The sequence below is a fragment of the Corvus kubaryi genome, unplaced genomic scaffold (assembly GCF_017639235.1).
Source record: "Corvus kubaryi isolate FWS band 111438036 unplaced genomic scaffold, C.kubaryi_AGA036_p1.0 37353, whole genome shotgun sequence".
Classification (NCBI taxonomy): Eukaryota; Metazoa; Chordata; class Aves; order Passeriformes; family Corvidae; genus Corvus; species Corvus kubaryi.
This window is the reverse complement of record NW_024581115.1, coordinates 6071579-6089602: the sequence shown is the minus strand read 5'-3', so window position 1 is coordinate 6089602 and position 18024 is coordinate 6071579. Positions and strand designations below refer to the sequence as shown.

The following is an 18024-nucleotide window of genomic DNA, read 5'->3' as shown; positions in this document are numbered from 1 at the left end:
GCCGGCCGGGGGCGGCGGGAGCCGGGCCGGCGGCTCGGGCGGCGGGGGCGGCGCGGCGGGCACGGCCGGCACCCTGGCTCTGCTGCTGGGCGAGGGCAGCAAGCGGCTGCCGCAGGCCATCATCATCGGCGTGAAGAAGGGGGGGACGCGGGCGCTGCTGGAGTTCCTGCGGGTGCACCCCGACGTGCGCGCCGTCGGCGCCGAGCCCCACTTCTTCGACCGCAACTACGAGCGCGGACTCGCCTGGTACAGGTACGGGACGGGCGGCGGGACGCGGCCGGGGCCGGGATGCAGCGGTGGCCGAGCCGCCAGTGCCCCCCGCTGGCCGCTGCTCCCGGCAGCCCCGTCTTCGCTCCCCAAACCTCCCGCCGATGCTTTTCTCACCCACCCCGCCAGCCCCTGTCTTCGTTCCTCCGTTCATCGAGCACTCTTTCCCCCAGCCCCTCGCTCCACCCGTTCTTCCCGTCCCTGCTCCCAAATCCTCCAGCCCTCCTCTCCCCGCATCCCCCCTCCCTCCCGGCTCCCCGACCCTCCTCTCCCCCTGCCCAGCGCACCCCCAGCCCTCCCGCAGCCCGGGGGTGGGTGACACACACACAAAGGGAGAAGCGGTGGGTGCCCCACTGGCCTGAGGACTGCGCGGGGATGCTGAGGCAGAGCTAAACCCCGCCACGAGAAGCACAGGCCCCCAATAATCTTTCTTTTTCTCGGAGTGGGGGGCTCTTTGCAAAACCTGTGGCTGAGCCCTGACTCTCAGCCGAGCCATCCCGCAGCCCCGGCTGCCTCCCCATCGGATCGTCACCTCCCACAGCTCCCAGCCCAGCGCTGCAGCCGCTAGAAGCCACTTTCCTGTAGCCAGTGTGGACAAAACCCCCCGCCCCTATTTCCCACGTAAATGTTTCAGCATCCCGGTAATAACTAAGCGAAAATGTCGGTTCCAGGAGCATACCCCGCACGCTCACCTTGCCTAGGAAATACTAGCAAAAGGTAAACGGGGTGGTTCTTTCAGCGAATTAGTGTTTTGTTGAACAAGCCAGTAAATGTTAAAGCCAAGAGGGTTCTCACTGAAGTTGTTCAGGTCCTTTTTTGTTGTGTGTTTTAAAGTTGGTAGAGCAGTGTCCTTCCGGCAGATTCCTGTGGGAGGGCTTGGTTAGGGTGAGAGTGAAACTGCTGTCTTGCGAAGTGTGTCTCGTGTTTGTGGCTTTCTTGAATGAACGAGCAAACAGGAGAGGGTTTTGGGTACCCCTGGAGCTTTTTTTCCTCTCGTGTTTAGACCAGCTATTAGCAGAGAGAAGAGGATTTTGGCTCGGCTTGTGGTGACAGTATTGAAATGTGGAGTAGGGTAGTACTGACAGTCCGAGTGTTTATGTAAAAGTCTCAACACGTGGAAGGGATGAGCTTCCTTGTGTGTCTGCCAATGTCAGAAACACGCTGGGTTTCTGCAGGCTGCAAAGTGTGGGTTCTCTGAGAAGAAAGATCTCCTTTTGTGTGGGCTGAAGCTGTCTACAAAATTGTATTTTTAGTCTGCGCTTATCCAGTTTCCACATGCTGACCCTGTAGCAGAAAGGAAACGTTAAAAATGAATTTGAAAAACCTCAAGAACTCTAATCAAGTCTTGACTTTGAAAAATAAACACATGGCTGTGGGGTGGCATCTACTGAAATTTATGGTGGATATGCAGAAAAGCTCATTTATCAAAGATGCTCTCGAAGCTTTGAGGAGCAGATGGCAGTGGGATAGACCTGCTTCTGGAAGCGGTCCCTGAGCGAGGAGTGCAGACCTAGACAGAGGAGGAGCCACAGGCATTTAGGGCATAGTACAGTCCTGGATGTCGGGGATTTAATTTTCCAGAGGTTTGGTCTTGATCTTGCAGCTCTTATTCATTGGACGTGCTGTCCCGTGTGCTGTTTGTGTAATCATTATGTTTTAGCAGTTGGCACATGAGCTCTCCCATTAATTGCTGCAGTTTGTTTGTTCTGGTATTTGATGTACTGAGTTTCTTTCTTTTTTTTTTTTCCCCCTTTTTTTTTTTTTTATTAGCCCTGTGGAGGCTGAGGTACAGTGAATTCTTTGTATGGGATTATTCCTTTGAGACCTAATCTTGCTGGCGTTGCTTGTATGAGTAATCTTTGCTAACACACGGAGCCCCAGCGCGATGGCAGAGCTGCGGTGCCAGCATTGCTGGTCACCAGTTACCAGCCTCTTACAAATACTCATTTAAAAACCTACCTGTCTCTCCCCATGGCTCCTTGTAATCTTTGATGAGGGTTCAGTGCTGGGGAAATGGCCAGATGTTTGCCAGAGGTCCCGGTTCCTTATCTTTGGCATCAGAGGCTTAGGTTTCATGTGCGCTGCTGTTTCCCAGCAGTCAGACTAAACAGCGTCATTACAAGGTATAAACACTTGGGTTTGTTTTCAGCGCCCGCAGGAAGCCGGCACAAGCAGCCGGCACAAGCAGCCGGCGCTCTGGCCCAGGGAACAAAAAGCTGGTGGCTGTTGCAGAAATTGAAGAGGCAGCCAGCCTTTGTAGCTGGTGCTGTTGTCACTGGGTCACAGAGGTGGCTCTCACAAGGACGCTGCACCAGCCCGGGTGCCTGTGGGGTTTTGGGCATGAGGAGAGCCCTGGTTCCCCCTGGAAACAGAAGAGAGTGGGGGAACAGGCTGAGCTGTGGCTGCAGCAGTGGGATGATGCTCCCAGAGCAGCCAGTCAGAGGTACCTGTAGAGACAGTGGCTCATGAGGCACGGGCTTGGTGACATGCGGCTCACTTGCTGGGGTGCCACGGGCTTGGTGACGTGTGGGTCACCTGCTGGGGTGCCACGGGCTTGGTGACATGTGGGTCACCTGCTGGGGTGCCACCCAGTGCATGGAAACATCACCCAGTAAATCAAACGGGGTAATGGTGTACCTCCCACAGCCTGAGCTGTGGCTGGGTAAGGGACAGCTGTCCCCCCGAGAAGCTGACTTTGTAAAAACCATCTGTGGGATTTAATTTGGTGAGTGTGACACCTCTGTGTGGGCCCATGTGTGGGTTGAATATCAAGGGGAGTTGTGTGCCAAAAGGAGCTTTTTCTGTTTTGGGTTTGAGTCCCCTCAACCAGTGGGGACAAAAGGAGGGAGGGGGCAGCCCACAATGCTGGCATTGACTTCAGAGATCGCTGCTCCAGCCCTGAACAAGGCTATTGAGCTAACAGAGTTCAATAGCAGGTGAGCTTGGGCTCTAATAGAGTTCAACTGCCATCCCCCACCCCAGTACAGCCCGGGGAAAACTCCCAAGAATAGGGGCTGAGCCAGTCATGTAAAAAAAAAAGCCTGGATTAAAAGAAAATATCTGTATTTGCGGGTGATACTGCGAATCTGGCTCTTTCCCTCTGATCCTTTGTTAGTCTCGCGCTGATTGAGCTGCCTGTTGGAATGCCATTATACTGTCAGTCACCCCAGGAACATTTATTTCATATGTTTTAATCTCTCTGCCTCTGCAGCTCCAGTGCCACTTTCACTAGAGTGAAGCCGAGTTAATGTCATTAGATTACATCTGATCCAGGGGAAGATGAAAGATAATTCAAAGTTACTCCGTCAGGTTGGGAGTTTAAGTATCCCTCCTCCTCGATGCTTCCAGAGCTGGGGAGTTCTGACTCCTAATTAATGTCTTCTTGGGATTTTTATCCAAGGCTTTTTTTTCCTTGCTTCTTTGTCATCTAGGCAACCACTGATACTTCTGAGTCAAAGGGAACAGAGACATCTCAGTTGCTGAAGAGGTCTGGGATGGAGGAAAAGGAGGATTGTTGGGAGGGGACATGCTCACAGCAGCTGTGAGCAGCTGCATCCCACCTCGTGCTGTGTCCCATCCTCTGTGCCGCAAATCAGGGTGTAATCAGAGCCCTGGGGATGGGGGAGTCAGGCTGCTCCTCTAGTAGGGGCTTTGAGGTCATTGTAATCCAGCCGTGTTTTCTGTGAGTGAGTGTGGGAGGGAGGGTGGGAGTGCCTGTGGATGATGTTGGGGGACATCAGGGCAGAGAATACAGTTTATAGAAGGTGGAGCAGGACCGGGTGGCCTTCAGGAGGAAAGACCTTGTTGCAAACTCCCCTGTGTGAGGGAGCTGCTGGGGCAGTAGTTGCCTTTTAGTGATCCTCTCCCCACCTTTCTTGCGCCGTCCTTGCTGCTTCTGCGAGGAACACCAGCTCTTTGTGTTCAGGGTGTGCCCAGCCCAGAACATGGCTTGTGTTACTGGACATTGAGTTTAAACCAGTCTGGGCTTTCCACTCCCTGCTGCATGCCTGCCTCCATGTAGGAAGGTCTGGTTTAGCAGTTCCTTCTCCTTGTCCTGGGAACATCTCATCTCCCAAACACATTTGAATTACTAATATCATCAAGCACAGCCTGCAGCAGTTTCTCTGGAAATTGCAGCCTTGGACAGCCCCATGCTGAAGAGGATCAAGGTCCTTGTTTATTTATTAGCTGTGTAATCAAACACCTCCTGTACTGAGCTCACAGGGCCAGGTACTGTATAAAAAGGGAACAAAAGGTGGTCTTGGCCCCAAAGTGCAGATAATTCACTGTAAACAACAGGTGGAGATGGCACAGACAGTGAAGAGTGTGTGTGTTGGTTGGGCAGCATGGGTCTCCTGGCGAGGAATCCCTGGAGATGGAGGATGAGGTGGGTCCGTGGGTGGCTGAGGGGACCCTTCTTTGCTGGGAAAAAACAGGGGAGAAAAGGAGCTGGAAATGCTGGAGAAATCAGGGCTGGAGTCATTGAGTCTGTATAAGACAGTAACTGGTTCTGGTGCTCACGTGTGTTGTTGCTTTGTGTGCAATCTGGACGTGGATACTGCAAGGAATTTCAGTAGAGATCTGAAGCAGTCTGGGAGTTGGCACCCGGCTGCTGGGGCGATGTCCTGGTGTGCCTCAGTTTGGCCGTGTGTAAAGGGGAAGGGAAGTGACTGCCCTGTGCTGCAGGGATGGAACCAGCAGGGCTATGATGTGACACCTCTCTCCAACACAGACACGAGGAGTTCTATGGGCTCTGATGGGCTGTGCTGTGGGTTGAATAACACCCAAAGCAGGTGAACCCCACCAGAGCTGCTGGCAGAACAGCTGTAGCCTTGACACAGCTTTGACTGGCTGTCCTCCTGCACCTGGATGGACTGTCCAGGGATGGCAACATCTCCCTGCAGAGACCTGGGGCTGGGCTCTTTCCCCTCTTACTCCTTAAATAGGGTTGTTATTATTTTTTTCATGGTTCTTTCAAGCATTTTGTATCTCTACACATCCCTTCTGTTTTCTGTTAATGGACAAGTTCATACCCGGGGTTTGTATCTGCTCCTGATGTTGGAGTGAGCTCCTGAGCTGGTGTATTAGGAGAAGTCAACCACATTCCTATCAGAAAGCATCAAAATAAATACTTAAGGTTTTATTGGACTCTTCTTTCCAGATGCTGTGGTCTGCACAGGGATAAACTGGGGAGGTTCAGAAGTCTGTAGACCCATCCTCCTCTTCAGTACTGCTTCACACCCTGATCCTGGAGGGAACAGCACCTTTCTCACCCACCTTGTGGCTCTGCTTCGGCCCGACATGTTTGGAAGTAGAGCTCTCCTGGCCCTGTCTGCTGGTGCTGAGCAATTTTGAAAATACAGCCTTGGCTGTCCAAGATGTTGTCAGTAAAATTCTCGGAGCTGGCTCTCGTGGAGAGCAGCTCAAAGCTCCAGCTGGCTGGGGTGAGAGCTCATGTATGGCAAAAACTGGGACAAACTTTTAGAGAAGCAGCAGATTCACCTGTTTTAACCGCTAGGGTTGGATTTTGTGAGTCTCCATCTCTGCACGTAGCCTGTCCTGCTGCCGTGGCTCTGCTGCCCTTGTGGGGACTCCTGGGAGTCATTATATCGAGTCTGGGGTCCAGGGCCGTGCTCTGGCCACACCATCACCACCAGGATGTCTTTCCCACAGCCCAGCTTGGATTTCACCCTGACCTTTTGAAGTTTATAATAGGAGCAGTTAGGTCTGGGGAGGGGGAAGGGAGCTGGTGCATCTCCAAAGAGTTCAGAGCAAAGAACCGGTGATCAGAAAAGCTGAGAATCACCCCCCGTGAGCCCCCTCTGTGACGCAGGCATTGAAACTCCTGAGCTGCTAATTATGCCTTTTGTCCCCTGGAGAATTCGGAGGTAACCCAAACCGCTTTCACAGGGAAACAGCAGATGCTGGCGAGGGGCAGCAGGGGCGGGTGTTGTGGCCATAAATCTTTGCAAATTCTCATTACATGCAGGTATTACGGGAGGGAAGTGAATTAGGCTGCAGTTAAATTTGTGTTGCTGGGGTTGGATACCCGGGTCTTACCCTGTTACAGAGCCCCAAGTGGGGCAGTGGGGGTGTCCATGCAAGGTCTGGGGCCATGCCAGGGACCGTGACAGTGGCTGGTGTTTCTGCCTTTCTCCTGCATAACCCACCTCCTGGGGAAATTCACTTTTTCGTGGTTTGGAGTTAAACATGTTCAGCTCCAAACCGCGCCCACCTGAGCCCTGTGCCAGGAGCTACGTGAGCAGGATGGTGCCCGCAGTGAGAGTATAAATACACTTGCTCGAGGAAGTGAATTATTCCTGGCATTTCTTCCATTGAATAATGTGATTCTGCAGGAGGAAATTTTTCAGTGAAAGAAATCGCTGGTTCCCTCTGTGCGTGGCAAGACCATCCCTCTTGCTTCCTGGAAGTGAGGAGATGCGTTATGTGCTCTTTCTGTTGCAACACCATCTGGTGCAGAGATATGAAGTTCCCTGCTCAAACTCCCCCAGGCTGCTGGGTATGTCTCTGGTGGGAGAGAGAGGAGAAACTTCTCATTGCTGCCCCAGGGGAGCTTTGGAAGCCTCGTGTGGTTGTTTTCCCCATGGCCGAGCAGCTGTGCCCAAGCATCGTGTAAGAAAATCCCACTGGGGCGATTCGAGGCATCTGGGCACCTTTCCTGCACCAACCCCTGCAGTTCATGGATGCCAGCACAGCAGCTTCAGCGGGATGGGATCCTGCCTGGCTCCCAACTCTACCCCTTGGCTCCAGTTGCTGAGCACAGCTGGTGGCTGCAAGCTGGGACATTAACAGTTGGATTTCTTTCCACAGCCACGCCTCCCACATCGTCCCCTGGGGAGAGATGTTCAGGTTCAAGTGCAACATCACGATGGGAAGCTGGCTGTTTATTTACTTAATTATTTATTCTTCTCTCTAGTGGGGTCTTTTTTTTTTTGCTAAAAATTCCTAGAAACCAGGCTGATTTGTTCTGCCATTGCCCGTTGGAAGAGGGCTCCCCCCCATAAACCATGCTCTCTGGGGAAGCCTTTTATGGAAAATCACCAGATCAATAGTTTTTGCCTTCTGTGTTTTTCCATGAGTGGCTCTGTGTGCTCACATCTGCAGCTTTCGGCTCTCAGTGTTGCATTCTGTCATTTCACTTCTGCCTTCATGGTCTTGTTTTGTAACACAGAGCACCTTTTGACATTATTTAAACACTTCTGCACTGTCTGAACGGGACTGCTTGGGAAGCCTGATTCTGGGGAGAAATCCCAAGCATTGGCTCAGTAGAAGAAGTGGGGAAACATCTGGATTTCCCACCTGGGTGGTGCTCTGTGTCCTGGCTCCTCCAGCAAAGAGTTGGCAAGTGAAAGGCTGGAGATGTTGTGCCAAGGAGGTGCCTGGCTCAGCTGAGACACCCAAAACGCCCTGCACATCAGTGACCCCACAGTGCTGATGTGCTTCAAGCCCCTGTAGCTTGCCAGCTGGATTTGCTGCTTTTCCCATTTTGCAGCTGGACTTTGGCTCCAGCGTTGTTGCCTCAGTCGGAAACCTGCTCCTTAAATCTCTTTGGTTTCCAGCATTGCTGGACTCCAGGTTGTGCCTTGCCAAGTTTTGTTTTAAGCCTCAATAAGAAGATGTTGGGAGGTGTCTGGGTCTTCAGGTGCATCAAGACACAGCTTTCCCCTACTCCTGGGGGACGTGTGCCCACGACAAGGTCCCCAGGCCTGGATGGGGGAAGCAATTAGTGGGTGCAATTACTATTGTGCCATCAACGTGCTGTGATTTGCATTGGTAGAACTGGTGGTGGCGGGAGGAGCCTGGGTGATGTGCCAGAGACACAAGGGAGGGAGATCTCCCTTCTGTGAGACACAGGCACTGGGTCAGTGGCCTCATCTGAGGTGTTCCTCACTGCCCAAAGCCTTGCTGGTAGAAAATGTTGGCAAAGCCACGGCGCAGCTCATCCCACCCCCTGTGTCTGGCAGCTGATCCCTGGGTTAGCATTGGTGGGATGGAGGATGCTCCACTCTACTGATGGGGAAAAGAGGCAGAAAAGCACCCAGAGCCTCTGGCAAAATAAGACTGAGCACATGGGACCTCTTGGCATGTGTTCAGCTAGTGTTGATCTCCCCTAACTGTGGTGAGGAGGGAGCTTGGATGGTACAAGCATCGACCATGGGTGTCCAATGTGTGCTGAGCTTCCCCTGGCACCAGCCACATCCTCTGGCTTGCTCCTCAACCTGTTGCTTGTGCTGAAGGTCAGGAAAAGTTCCCCTGACTCCTCTCACAAGGGTTGAGGGTGCTAATCCCCACGTCTGGTCTAACTTCCATCTCAGGTACTTCTGATCTCTGCCCCTAAAAATGAACTCCACCGTTTTGATTGGCTCTGGTGGTCTTTGTTCCCTGTCCATGGACCTGCTGCTGGGCACCACACTGCTGGCAGAGCCCCACCACAGGGTTTGGGGTGCTTGGCTTTTGATTGCTGCCAAGTGGTTGTTCTGAAAGGCAGTTTGGGTTTTTTCCATGCAAAAGCTGCGTGTCCCAGCAAGGCGTAAAGTGAACGCTGTGCAATAATCCCGTCCTCTTGCACTGCTGAACTCTGCTGTGTGAGTACGAATATTTGCCCATAAATGTTTGCTTGGTATTCAGCATTCTTGTACTTGTGTGGCAAAGGTTGTTACTGCCTTCATCACCTCTGAAGGAGGATAAAAACACAAAAGGCAAATCTCATTGCCTGCAGCAAGCAGAGCACAGGCAGTGACATGCAGAGCTGGGCCAGAGGAGCGTGGTTTGGGGTTGACAGCTGGCACAGCCACCTCCTGTGCAGGGCTTGGGGACCCCTGGCTTCTTCTGCATGTTCATTCCATGGGTCCAGAAGCCTCTGGGAGGAGATTTCATGGGGTGGTTACAAAGGCAGCAGCTGTCCCTCCTACCCCTCTCATGTCTCCATCTGTGCTATCAGCAACAGGTTGGAAAGAAGCAGAATTAGAATTAGAATATGTATTTCTCATACAGTGTGAGATTAAGTTGTGAAACTGGCTGCCACAGGAGGTTTTTAGCTAAAGAGTGTAAATAGGGCTCTGGAAGTGCTTGGCAAAGAACAGTGCATCAGGAGTTGCTCAGTGTGATGGACCAGAAGCAAAGTCCAGCTGAGGGGAGGGACCCAAGGGTGTGCTCCTGCTGCTGGCACAGGGATTGGCTTGTGGATTGCCACGGGGTGACCCAGGGAGGCTCATCTTCCCATAACTGTTACTGGGGGGAGCTTTGGTTGGTGTTATTTGGTTAAAACTTCAGCTGGTGTACAGGGATGAATTTTCCAGTTGACACCATGTGGCTGATGGTTCGTAGTGCACTTTGCACCATGGTCTGGGTAATTTGGGTAGAAATGACCATCAAACCCCTGCTCCCTGTCAGCTCTTGTGCTGCCTGGAGGTCATTAGCCCAACTCCTCTGCCCCGTGCAAACCTGCCTGGATTTAAGGGCTGCCAGAGGTTTCTGAGCAAGCACAAAAAAGCCCCGAAACACTGCATGGGTGGCTGTGAATGGCTGAGAGTCAATGTGTGTCCCACAAAACACCAAATGTTCCTTGTCCTGCTGCTCAGCTGGACCCTCCTTAGGACGAGAGATGGGATTTTGTTGGGCACCTGCAGAGAAAGAGGTCCAGGGCACAGCATGGGCATTGCCATGACCTGGACAGCATGTTCTGTGTCATGTCCAGGGCAGCTGAGGAGGCTTTGGGACACACGCAGCTGGCTGGTGGTGAGCAAGGGCCTGATGAACTCACAAAACACTGAGCTGGTTGCTAAAGGTGCAGCTGGGAGAGCTGGGACTGGGTTTGCTGCAGCCAGTGAGCACCATGATCTGTCCCTCCAGCATTGCCCTCCCCGGCTTGTATTTGCTCTGATGCAGAAGGTGCCCAGAGGCTTGGACATGGGAGTCACATCGGGTTGAAATCTTGTTTCTGCATGCCCAGGGTGTGATCCCTGATCAGCCCAGCACAGGCCCCCAGAGCTCAGCCCCAGAGCTGCCTTTGTCACAAGTCGCGATGCTGCTCTGCCTGCTCCTGGCCCTGCCACCCGCCCTCCCCACACTGGCAGATCCTCTGGAACGGCCTCTGGAAGAATTCAGTGGGACATGCAAGCAGTTCGAGAGGCCGAGGCAGGGGAAGGACTCCCCAGCCTGACCCAGATGCCGCACACAGCCGTTAATTGAGTTTGACCACTGTCAGTGCCCCGGGTCGGGGTCAGCCCTGGGCGGCACAGCCTGGCCCCGGCGCCGGAGCTGCTTTGTTTGGTGTTGGACAGGTTGAGCTCTGCCCTGACCACACAGGGGGCCGTGGCCCCCTGTCGCATCCTGGGGACCCGCTGTCCCCACAGCACCGTGTGGCGGGGTCAGCAGGATGAGCTGAGCTGCGCCTTTGGAGGGGGCTGCGCCGTGCAGTTTGCAGCTTCATCTGCTCGAGGCTTCCTAATTGTGCTCGAGTTTGTTTGGCCGAGTTACAGCAAACCACTGGGTCGCAGCTGATGCTGGGGTGTGTCCCTGCTCTTGGTGCTCCCATCTCTGCTGTCAGGCTGTTCAGGGGGGTTTTAGGGAGTAAATAGCTTTCTGCTATTTTATTGGGGGCTTTAAGAGAGGAACACCCAGCATTTGTTGCCCTCCCTTGCAGGCTGCCCCAAAAAGGAGGTGGAAGGAGGAATTTGGTGCTTCCTCATTACCTCCTGCCTCTTCTGGACCGTGTGGCAGTGCAGCATCTCACTGGAGCTGGGCACCAGCATTGCCCACAGTTTCTTGCGGCAGGAGGAGCCGTGGGCTTGATTTCTCCTTCAGGACCCACCACTGCTCCCAAGCCAAATGTAAAACCTCTAGATACTTTGGTGTATGAGAAATATGCTATCACAGCACTGGAATTTCAAAATATTATTTATTTTGGGACAATATAATCATCTCCCCAGCATGTGCTGCTGCTGCTTTCTCAGCAATGTCCCAGCCCTGCTCTCACTCGGAAGCTGCCTGGGCTCAGTCATGTTATAGCCCTGAGAAGGTAGATGGGAAAGACATCAGGGGTGGTGACTGCAAAGAAAGAATGTGGATGTGTTTCCTCTGGAGTAAATCTGTCTTAAAATTATGAGTGACTCTGGATTTTAAGCCCTGAAAGCAGCGTTTGGTTTTGTTGGTCAAATAGAGCAGCTGGTGTGAGCTCACACCGAGGTGAAGGAGCCCAAGGTGGGGCAACCTGCAGAGCTGTGCTCAACCCTGGCTGCTTGCAGGGTTTTCTTGGCCATCACCCCCTGGGGACATGTGGGGGTGAGTGGCTGGAGGAGTCTGGACCCAGACCCGTGGGTCAGAGAGGCCCAGTTATTTCCTGGTGATTTTCCTGCTGGAGGGGAGTTTAAGCCAACATGGCAGATACAGATCTGCCTGCGCCCCCAGCTTTGGAGCAAAGTGAGGGCAGGGACAGTGGGGACATCCCCCGAGCCCTTCACACTCTCTGCAGAAGGACTTTCAGGCACAAGCCCATGGGTCACCCTGACATCGCTGACTCAGCCATGGGCCCTTCCCTCAGCAGAGATTTCCAGGAATGCCATCCGTAACATCTCCCACCAGGCAAATCATGGCCATCATATGGTTAGGGAAAAATTGGATTTACCCTGTAATCTAATCAATGTTAAATAACAGTAATTCTAACTGCGAGCTCCGTGTTTAAAGTGCTGTTGGTCTCTGGGGTTCATTGGAGTTATTTAATCTAATGAAATCCCCATTACTGTCTCACGAGGGTGCACCATGGGGATGTCTTTCCTAGGAAGAAAAGCAATGGTTAAAGAATTGGCAGCCAGGGACAAATACCCAGTAGGGGAAAGGGGCTGAGTGCAGTAGGTTGAGGGTTTCCCGTGGCAGGAACTCGGAGCACTTTGGCTGCGTGGTTCCAGTGGTGACTGTCATTGCTCAGGATGTGGGGGTGGTGAGCACATGCCCAGGTTCCTCCCGTCACCTCCCCAGGCAGGCTGTACCACACTGGTGCCACCTTTTCCCTTTTCCTGGCCCAGACAGGAGTTAGGCCTCTTCACCCATCTCAGTACTCTACCCAGCATCACGCTTGCTGTGCTTCCTGCAGTGGGTTGTTCTCAGCACTGGCTCTCCCTGTGCTGGTCCTGGCTGTGTTGGCCACTGGGCTTTCACAGAATCAGAAAATCAATGGTTTGGATTGGAAGGGACCTTACAGACCATCTTATTCCAACCCTCTGCCATGGGCAGGGACACCTTCCACTAACCCACGTTGCTCCAAGCCCCATCCAACCTGACCTTGAACACTTCCAGAGATTTAAGATGCTTTTCCCCAAACCTGCTGTATGTTTTCCATTTGCATTAAGCACTTTTCCTAATCTGTTTTATAGACAGAGATAGGACCTCTTCCAGGTCACATTGCCCACGCTGGCTTTGTGACACTCTCTAAGCCTTCAATCGATGACATCACAGCAGAGTCAAGCCGAGCCTATTGCACCAGTTGCTTTCCTGCAGGCTGAGCTTATTGTATTCAAATATCTTGGAACTGTATCAGCAGAAGACAGGGACTCTGCTGCTGTCAAATACCAGCAGGGCAGCATCCTGTGTACCGGAGGAGTGTTCCTTCCCCTGTAGTGCCTGCTCCAGTTTCCCATTATTACTTCTTTAATAAGACTGATACTTACTCTGCATCGCTCATTTGCTGCTAAAATTGGAACCATTAGAGCAGTAAGTGACAATTACCTTTTGAGCAGTGTGGGGCAGGAGCCCAGCATGGTGCTGCCCCAAAGGAGGGGGATCAAACCTGCCTTTCGGGAGTAAATTCCTGTCTCACTCTGGAGCATCTTTCTAGGGACAGTTGGGATGACTGTCAGGGTGTCCAGCATCCTCTAGAGGAAGGATTGCACCCATAGGTACTGGGAGAGGACACATCTGGCTCAGTGTCTGTGGATGATGGGGATGAGGGGTTGTGGCTCCATGCTGCTGAGTTATCTTGGGATGTCTCTGAGCTGCCCATCCCCAAGGAGCAGCTTCTTTCCTCGAAAACCATCTCCATGCTGAAAAAAAAAATCAAAAAGGAGCATGTCTGGTAATTTAATCATGTTAAGTGCTCCTAAAATCACATCTGCGCTGCACAGCAGCATGCCAGAGGTCTCTGGAGGAGCAGATGTGGCAGGACCTGCAGGTTTAGGTGCAGAGAGACAGGCCAAAGGAGGGATTTCTGGAGGAGGGAGGGTGAGACATGCCCCATCCTTCGTGACCACAGCCGGGCAAGCACTGCAGGACCAGCTCTTGCCTGCTGAGAGGTGGTACTCTGTCCTCATGGGTGAGCCTGGCAGGGTCCCCTCGGGTGGCGTGGGAGCACAGGCCAGGCTGGGTGTGCTAACGAGGAGGTCGGGAGCCGCGGGTCCCCGCGGGCAGCGCGGCGGCGACAGCCGGGATGTCTGTGTTCATTATGCACATCCCTTTCACGCCGCCTTCATTATTCGCCTGCTATCTAGTGTCATTAAGATATCAAGTTCATTTAGGTACATCCACATTGGCAGTTTAATTATGTCTGGGTACTACTCTGTATTTTATTCATGGAGTATCTGGGGGCGGTTGTCAAACACAAGACCAGGAGATAAAGGTTGGGTGGCTGCAGAATGCTAATGTCCTGCTGGTTCCCCTTTGACAAATACACATGCCAGTTATTACCAAACTGATTATTTCATTCATTAACACCACATACATCAGCTCCCTTCAGCCGGTATTATTGTATACATTCATCTTTTCATAAACAATTACCTGACAAAGTTGAGAAAGGCAAGTATTGGGGAATTAATGCTCTGCTGGGAAGTTGCTGGTGTGGGTTGGTAACAAGGTGCTGGGGGTGTGTAGAACGCTCCGTTAGCGTGATGGCTTCATTAATCAAATTAGGGACAATAGCATGTCACATGTGTGCCATGTTTCCCAACAACCCGTTTGCATTGTGACGGGGGCTCAGCGGACGGGGCCCCCTGACCAGTGTGTGGTGATGAGGTGAAGGAAATGAAATCCAAGGGACCCAGTGGGAAGGCTTGGAAAGCAGCCGGACCATGCTCTGCATTTCTCATTATTATCATTTTTAGTAGTATTATTGTCATTATTGTGATGAGGAATATTTGCATGAAGACAGGTTCTTTGTTTATTGCTTCTGTCTTTTTTCCAGCTTCCCAGTGCTGTTTTTTTGGAGCTGGAACCCTCTGCAATAGGATTAGAAATGGACATAGGAATGATTAGGACATCATGAGCATGTAAGCAGCAGGGGAACAAAGCCCCTGCTGTGTCTTCTTTCTACAGTTTTTGGCTGCAAAACGCTGGTGACAGAAAACAAAAATAGCAGGGAGATGTAAGCAGTGAAGAGCAACCAAAGTCGTGAAATAAGTGATTCCTGCAGCTTTCTTAGAGATGGCGGTGAGACCCACCAGGAAGGACTGGGGATGCTGCTTGCCCAGATGGAGATGATTCACAGCATCCTCCAGCTCGTTATGTCCAGCACAATCAGACCTGGAGCTGCTCCCAGCGATCCCCTTGAACACACAGCCCACATAGTTTCAGTGTGGTGTCTTTCTTGAAATACTTTGTACCCTCAAGTGTTTCCCTGGGCAGACTTGCTCCCTCCAACGTGGAGAAGGAGCAGCTGCAGGAGGCCACCAATACAGCCAGAATCAATTCAGCTTTTCACTCAAGCAGACACGCTCGGAAAGTAATGCTTCAGGGGTCACACTGCTGCACTGCTCCAGCGCAGGATTTGCAAACTAAATAAAGGATCTGAGTGAGTTTTAAGTGCCTAACTCCCTTAGGCCCCTTTGGAAAAAACCCCACTGGAATAACTAAGAAGCTTTCGCTGTGTGTTTGCAGAAACATTAATCCTCCTTGCTATGTCAAGTCTCTTTGATCACACTTCAAAATCTTCATCTCCAGGGGTCCTCTCTGGGTTTTCCAAAGTGGCTTAAGAGCAGAAGACCTGGGCTCCCAAGACTCAGAATCCTTTTCCAAATGCCTCTGTGGCTCTCCACGTTGGAATGGAGAGATCACGCCGTGCCAGGGGTCCCAGTGGTCCCAGTTCCCTGCAAGGTGAGACCCCACCACGGGGTGATGGGTGACTGTCATGGTGGGCCGTGGTGTCGGCAGAGGTTTGAAATCCCTGCTGATGTAAAGAGTATCGGCGTGGGCTTAGCCAGTTCTTCCTGTGTTTCCTTACGTATTCCCAGGGAACTGTGATGCAGGAGGAAGCACACTCGGGCTGGGTTTTCTCTTTGGGATGCTGAGAAATGAATGGTGAGGGAGGGTTGGTCTTGATAAGCAGGCCAGCCCTGGAAAAGGAGAGGCTGAGAGTCATCTTCAGGAGCTGATCTGAAGCATCCAGCCCACTCCAGTTCAGTGCTGAGTGAGGAAGAGGAGTGTTTATTGACCTGGATCCAAATGACTCAGGTTGACTTATGAACCAGAGGCCACTAATTGGGGTTTTTACATCCATCCATATTCTGGAGAACATTTCATCTTCCTTTCCTTTTTCTTTCTTTTTCCTTTTCACATTTTTGAGCTGTATTCACTCTGAACAACCTTGCTGTCACACTAATGCCCATGCCTCGGCCTTCACGTCCCTTCCTTGGGACATGAAGGTGAGCATGGCACAAACCTACAGACCAGCTAGAGCTGAGCTGGCTGCTGTATCATTTACTCATGAAATTTAGATCTGCTGCAAACTAAAACTTCCTGAAATCTGTCAGATGACTCCGATACTGCATTAGACAGTGATGCATTCCCTGGGAGAAGGTGGAAGTGCTGAGCACAGGGAAGAGCTCCTGCTGCATTATCTTGTGAGTAGGGGCTAAACTCCCTGCCTTGACTGTGGGGCTGGAGAGACCAGCATCCATCTCTGTGCAGCTTCCTCAGCACTGGCCCTTGTCAGAACTTGCAAATTAGGCCAGGAAGAATCTTCTTAAGCTTTCTATTTCCTGGAGACTTTTGCCCTCTTTGCACTTGACTGCTTTGCTCCAGGAATGAAAGTACAGGGCCCTTTCCCAGCCATTAAAGTTTCATTTAGCAAAAGGACAAAGAATTGGCACAGGAAGGATGAAGAACCACTGCAAGAGTAAAGTTGTGTGACTCTATATATTTTAGATCATAGCCTGAGGTCAGGCTCCCTTTTTTGTAACACAGACAGAGGGTTTTTTGGCCATGCAGCAGGAGGAGATGTGTAGTGATACATAAAGAAGTCACTTCTCAGCATAATGGGAGGAACAACCTCTGTTCTCAGCAGCGAGGTCCTTTGAGGTGTCTGGCTCTTCCATAAAACTCTCTGCACGCACAGACACACACACAGACCTACACACACCACCTCCAGCAGTACAGGGCATGTCACAGGAATTTCCAGGGCTTTATAATAATCTCTGCTGAACTGTCTAGGACTCCACAGCAATATCTTGGAGGACAGATCCTTTTACCTCTGCAGAGAAGGGAGAAAATCCATCTCTTTGCTCCCCAAACCCCGGCAGCCAGTTCATAATCTCCAGAGACACAAGGGTGTCCAGAACTCCGCAGGTGTGGCTGTACAGCCCGGTGGGTCCCAGCCTGCTGCACCCACTGCCTGTTTCCAATGTTATTTCCCTACCTCCAGCTTCAGCTGCTTTAATTTAGCCAGTTTAGTCCCTGCACTCACTAGGTCCTGATTTTCAGTCTCTGAGATTTGGTGGCATTTCTTCAGAGGGAAGGGGAATGAAGGAACACTGTTTTTTCACGGATCACCTCAGTTTAGTGGTTTTTCCGTGTCCTTCCAATTTCCAGACAACATTTTATTCCCCTTTACATTGCCTGCAGCTTCTCAACCACCACCCCTCTCTCCAGCACCAGTTCCCATCCTAACTCCTCTCCCATCCTTCTCTTCTTCTGTGGGAGGAGCACATGCACTGCAGCGAGCGTGCATGGCTGTACATGCACCTAGGAAGAACGAGGCAGGCATGGAAAATGAGCAAATTGCATTATATATTGCAGGCAATAGCGTGGCTCCCAGGGGACAGAGATAATACAGTGAGAGACAAAGGAACAATAGACTTTGCTGGCCTGAGCCCTCACTTGATTGTGGCCTTTCTGGAATTATTCCTGACTTCTTCTGCCTGAGTGGTGAATTGAGCTCCAGAGCTGATATGGGATCAGGATGTGGACAGAGGCATCCCCCAGCACCAGGGATGGGGATGATTTATGGCTGGGATTTTTGCGGTTTGTCTTCTGGGCGACTTTGTCCAGAGAACTGACGGTTTGGGTTCCCTTTTATTTACTGGTGAGGGCAGATGTGCCATTGGCAGTGGGAGGGAAGCAGTGGAGATTCCCTGAGTTTTGGGTCAGAAAGAGGCATTGGGATGAACCTGCTGGCATCAGCCACACAGGGTTTGTGTCCCCAGGCCACACCTGAGTTAGAGGTGCTGGCAGGACACAACGGGGCTGGTGGTCCATGGGTTTGCAGGACACTGAGCTGTCCCTGTGATGGGGGTGGCTCTCCTCAGCAGCCTAGGTGGTGAGAAGCTGTACAAATCAAAGCTCCAGCAGCTTTTGGAAAAATCCTATCTGGGATGTTTGCCTGGGGGCTCCCCAAGGTCCCTCTACAGAGACAGCCAAGGCTTTGAGACGTGCTTTGGACTTCTCTCTTCTCTCTTCTCCTCTTCTCTTCCTCTCTCCTCTCTCCTCTCTTCTCTCTTCTCTCTTCTCTCTTCTCTCTTCTCTCTTCTCTCTTCT

At 51.9% G+C, this 18024-nt stretch overlaps 1 protein-coding gene across 1 annotated transcript in view; it reads left to right on the top strand.

Moving 5' to 3' along the window:
• Positions 1-18024, top strand: part of LOC121666563 (heparan sulfate glucosamine 3-O-sulfotransferase 3A1-like) — a 30465-nt gene that overhangs the window by 1481 nt on the left and 10960 nt on the right. The window contains exon 3 of the mRNA XM_042032237.1: positions 7-252. Within this exon, the coding sequence (XP_041888171.1) occupies positions 7-252 (246 nt within the window). The remainder of the gene's footprint in view (positions 1-6; positions 253-18024) is intronic.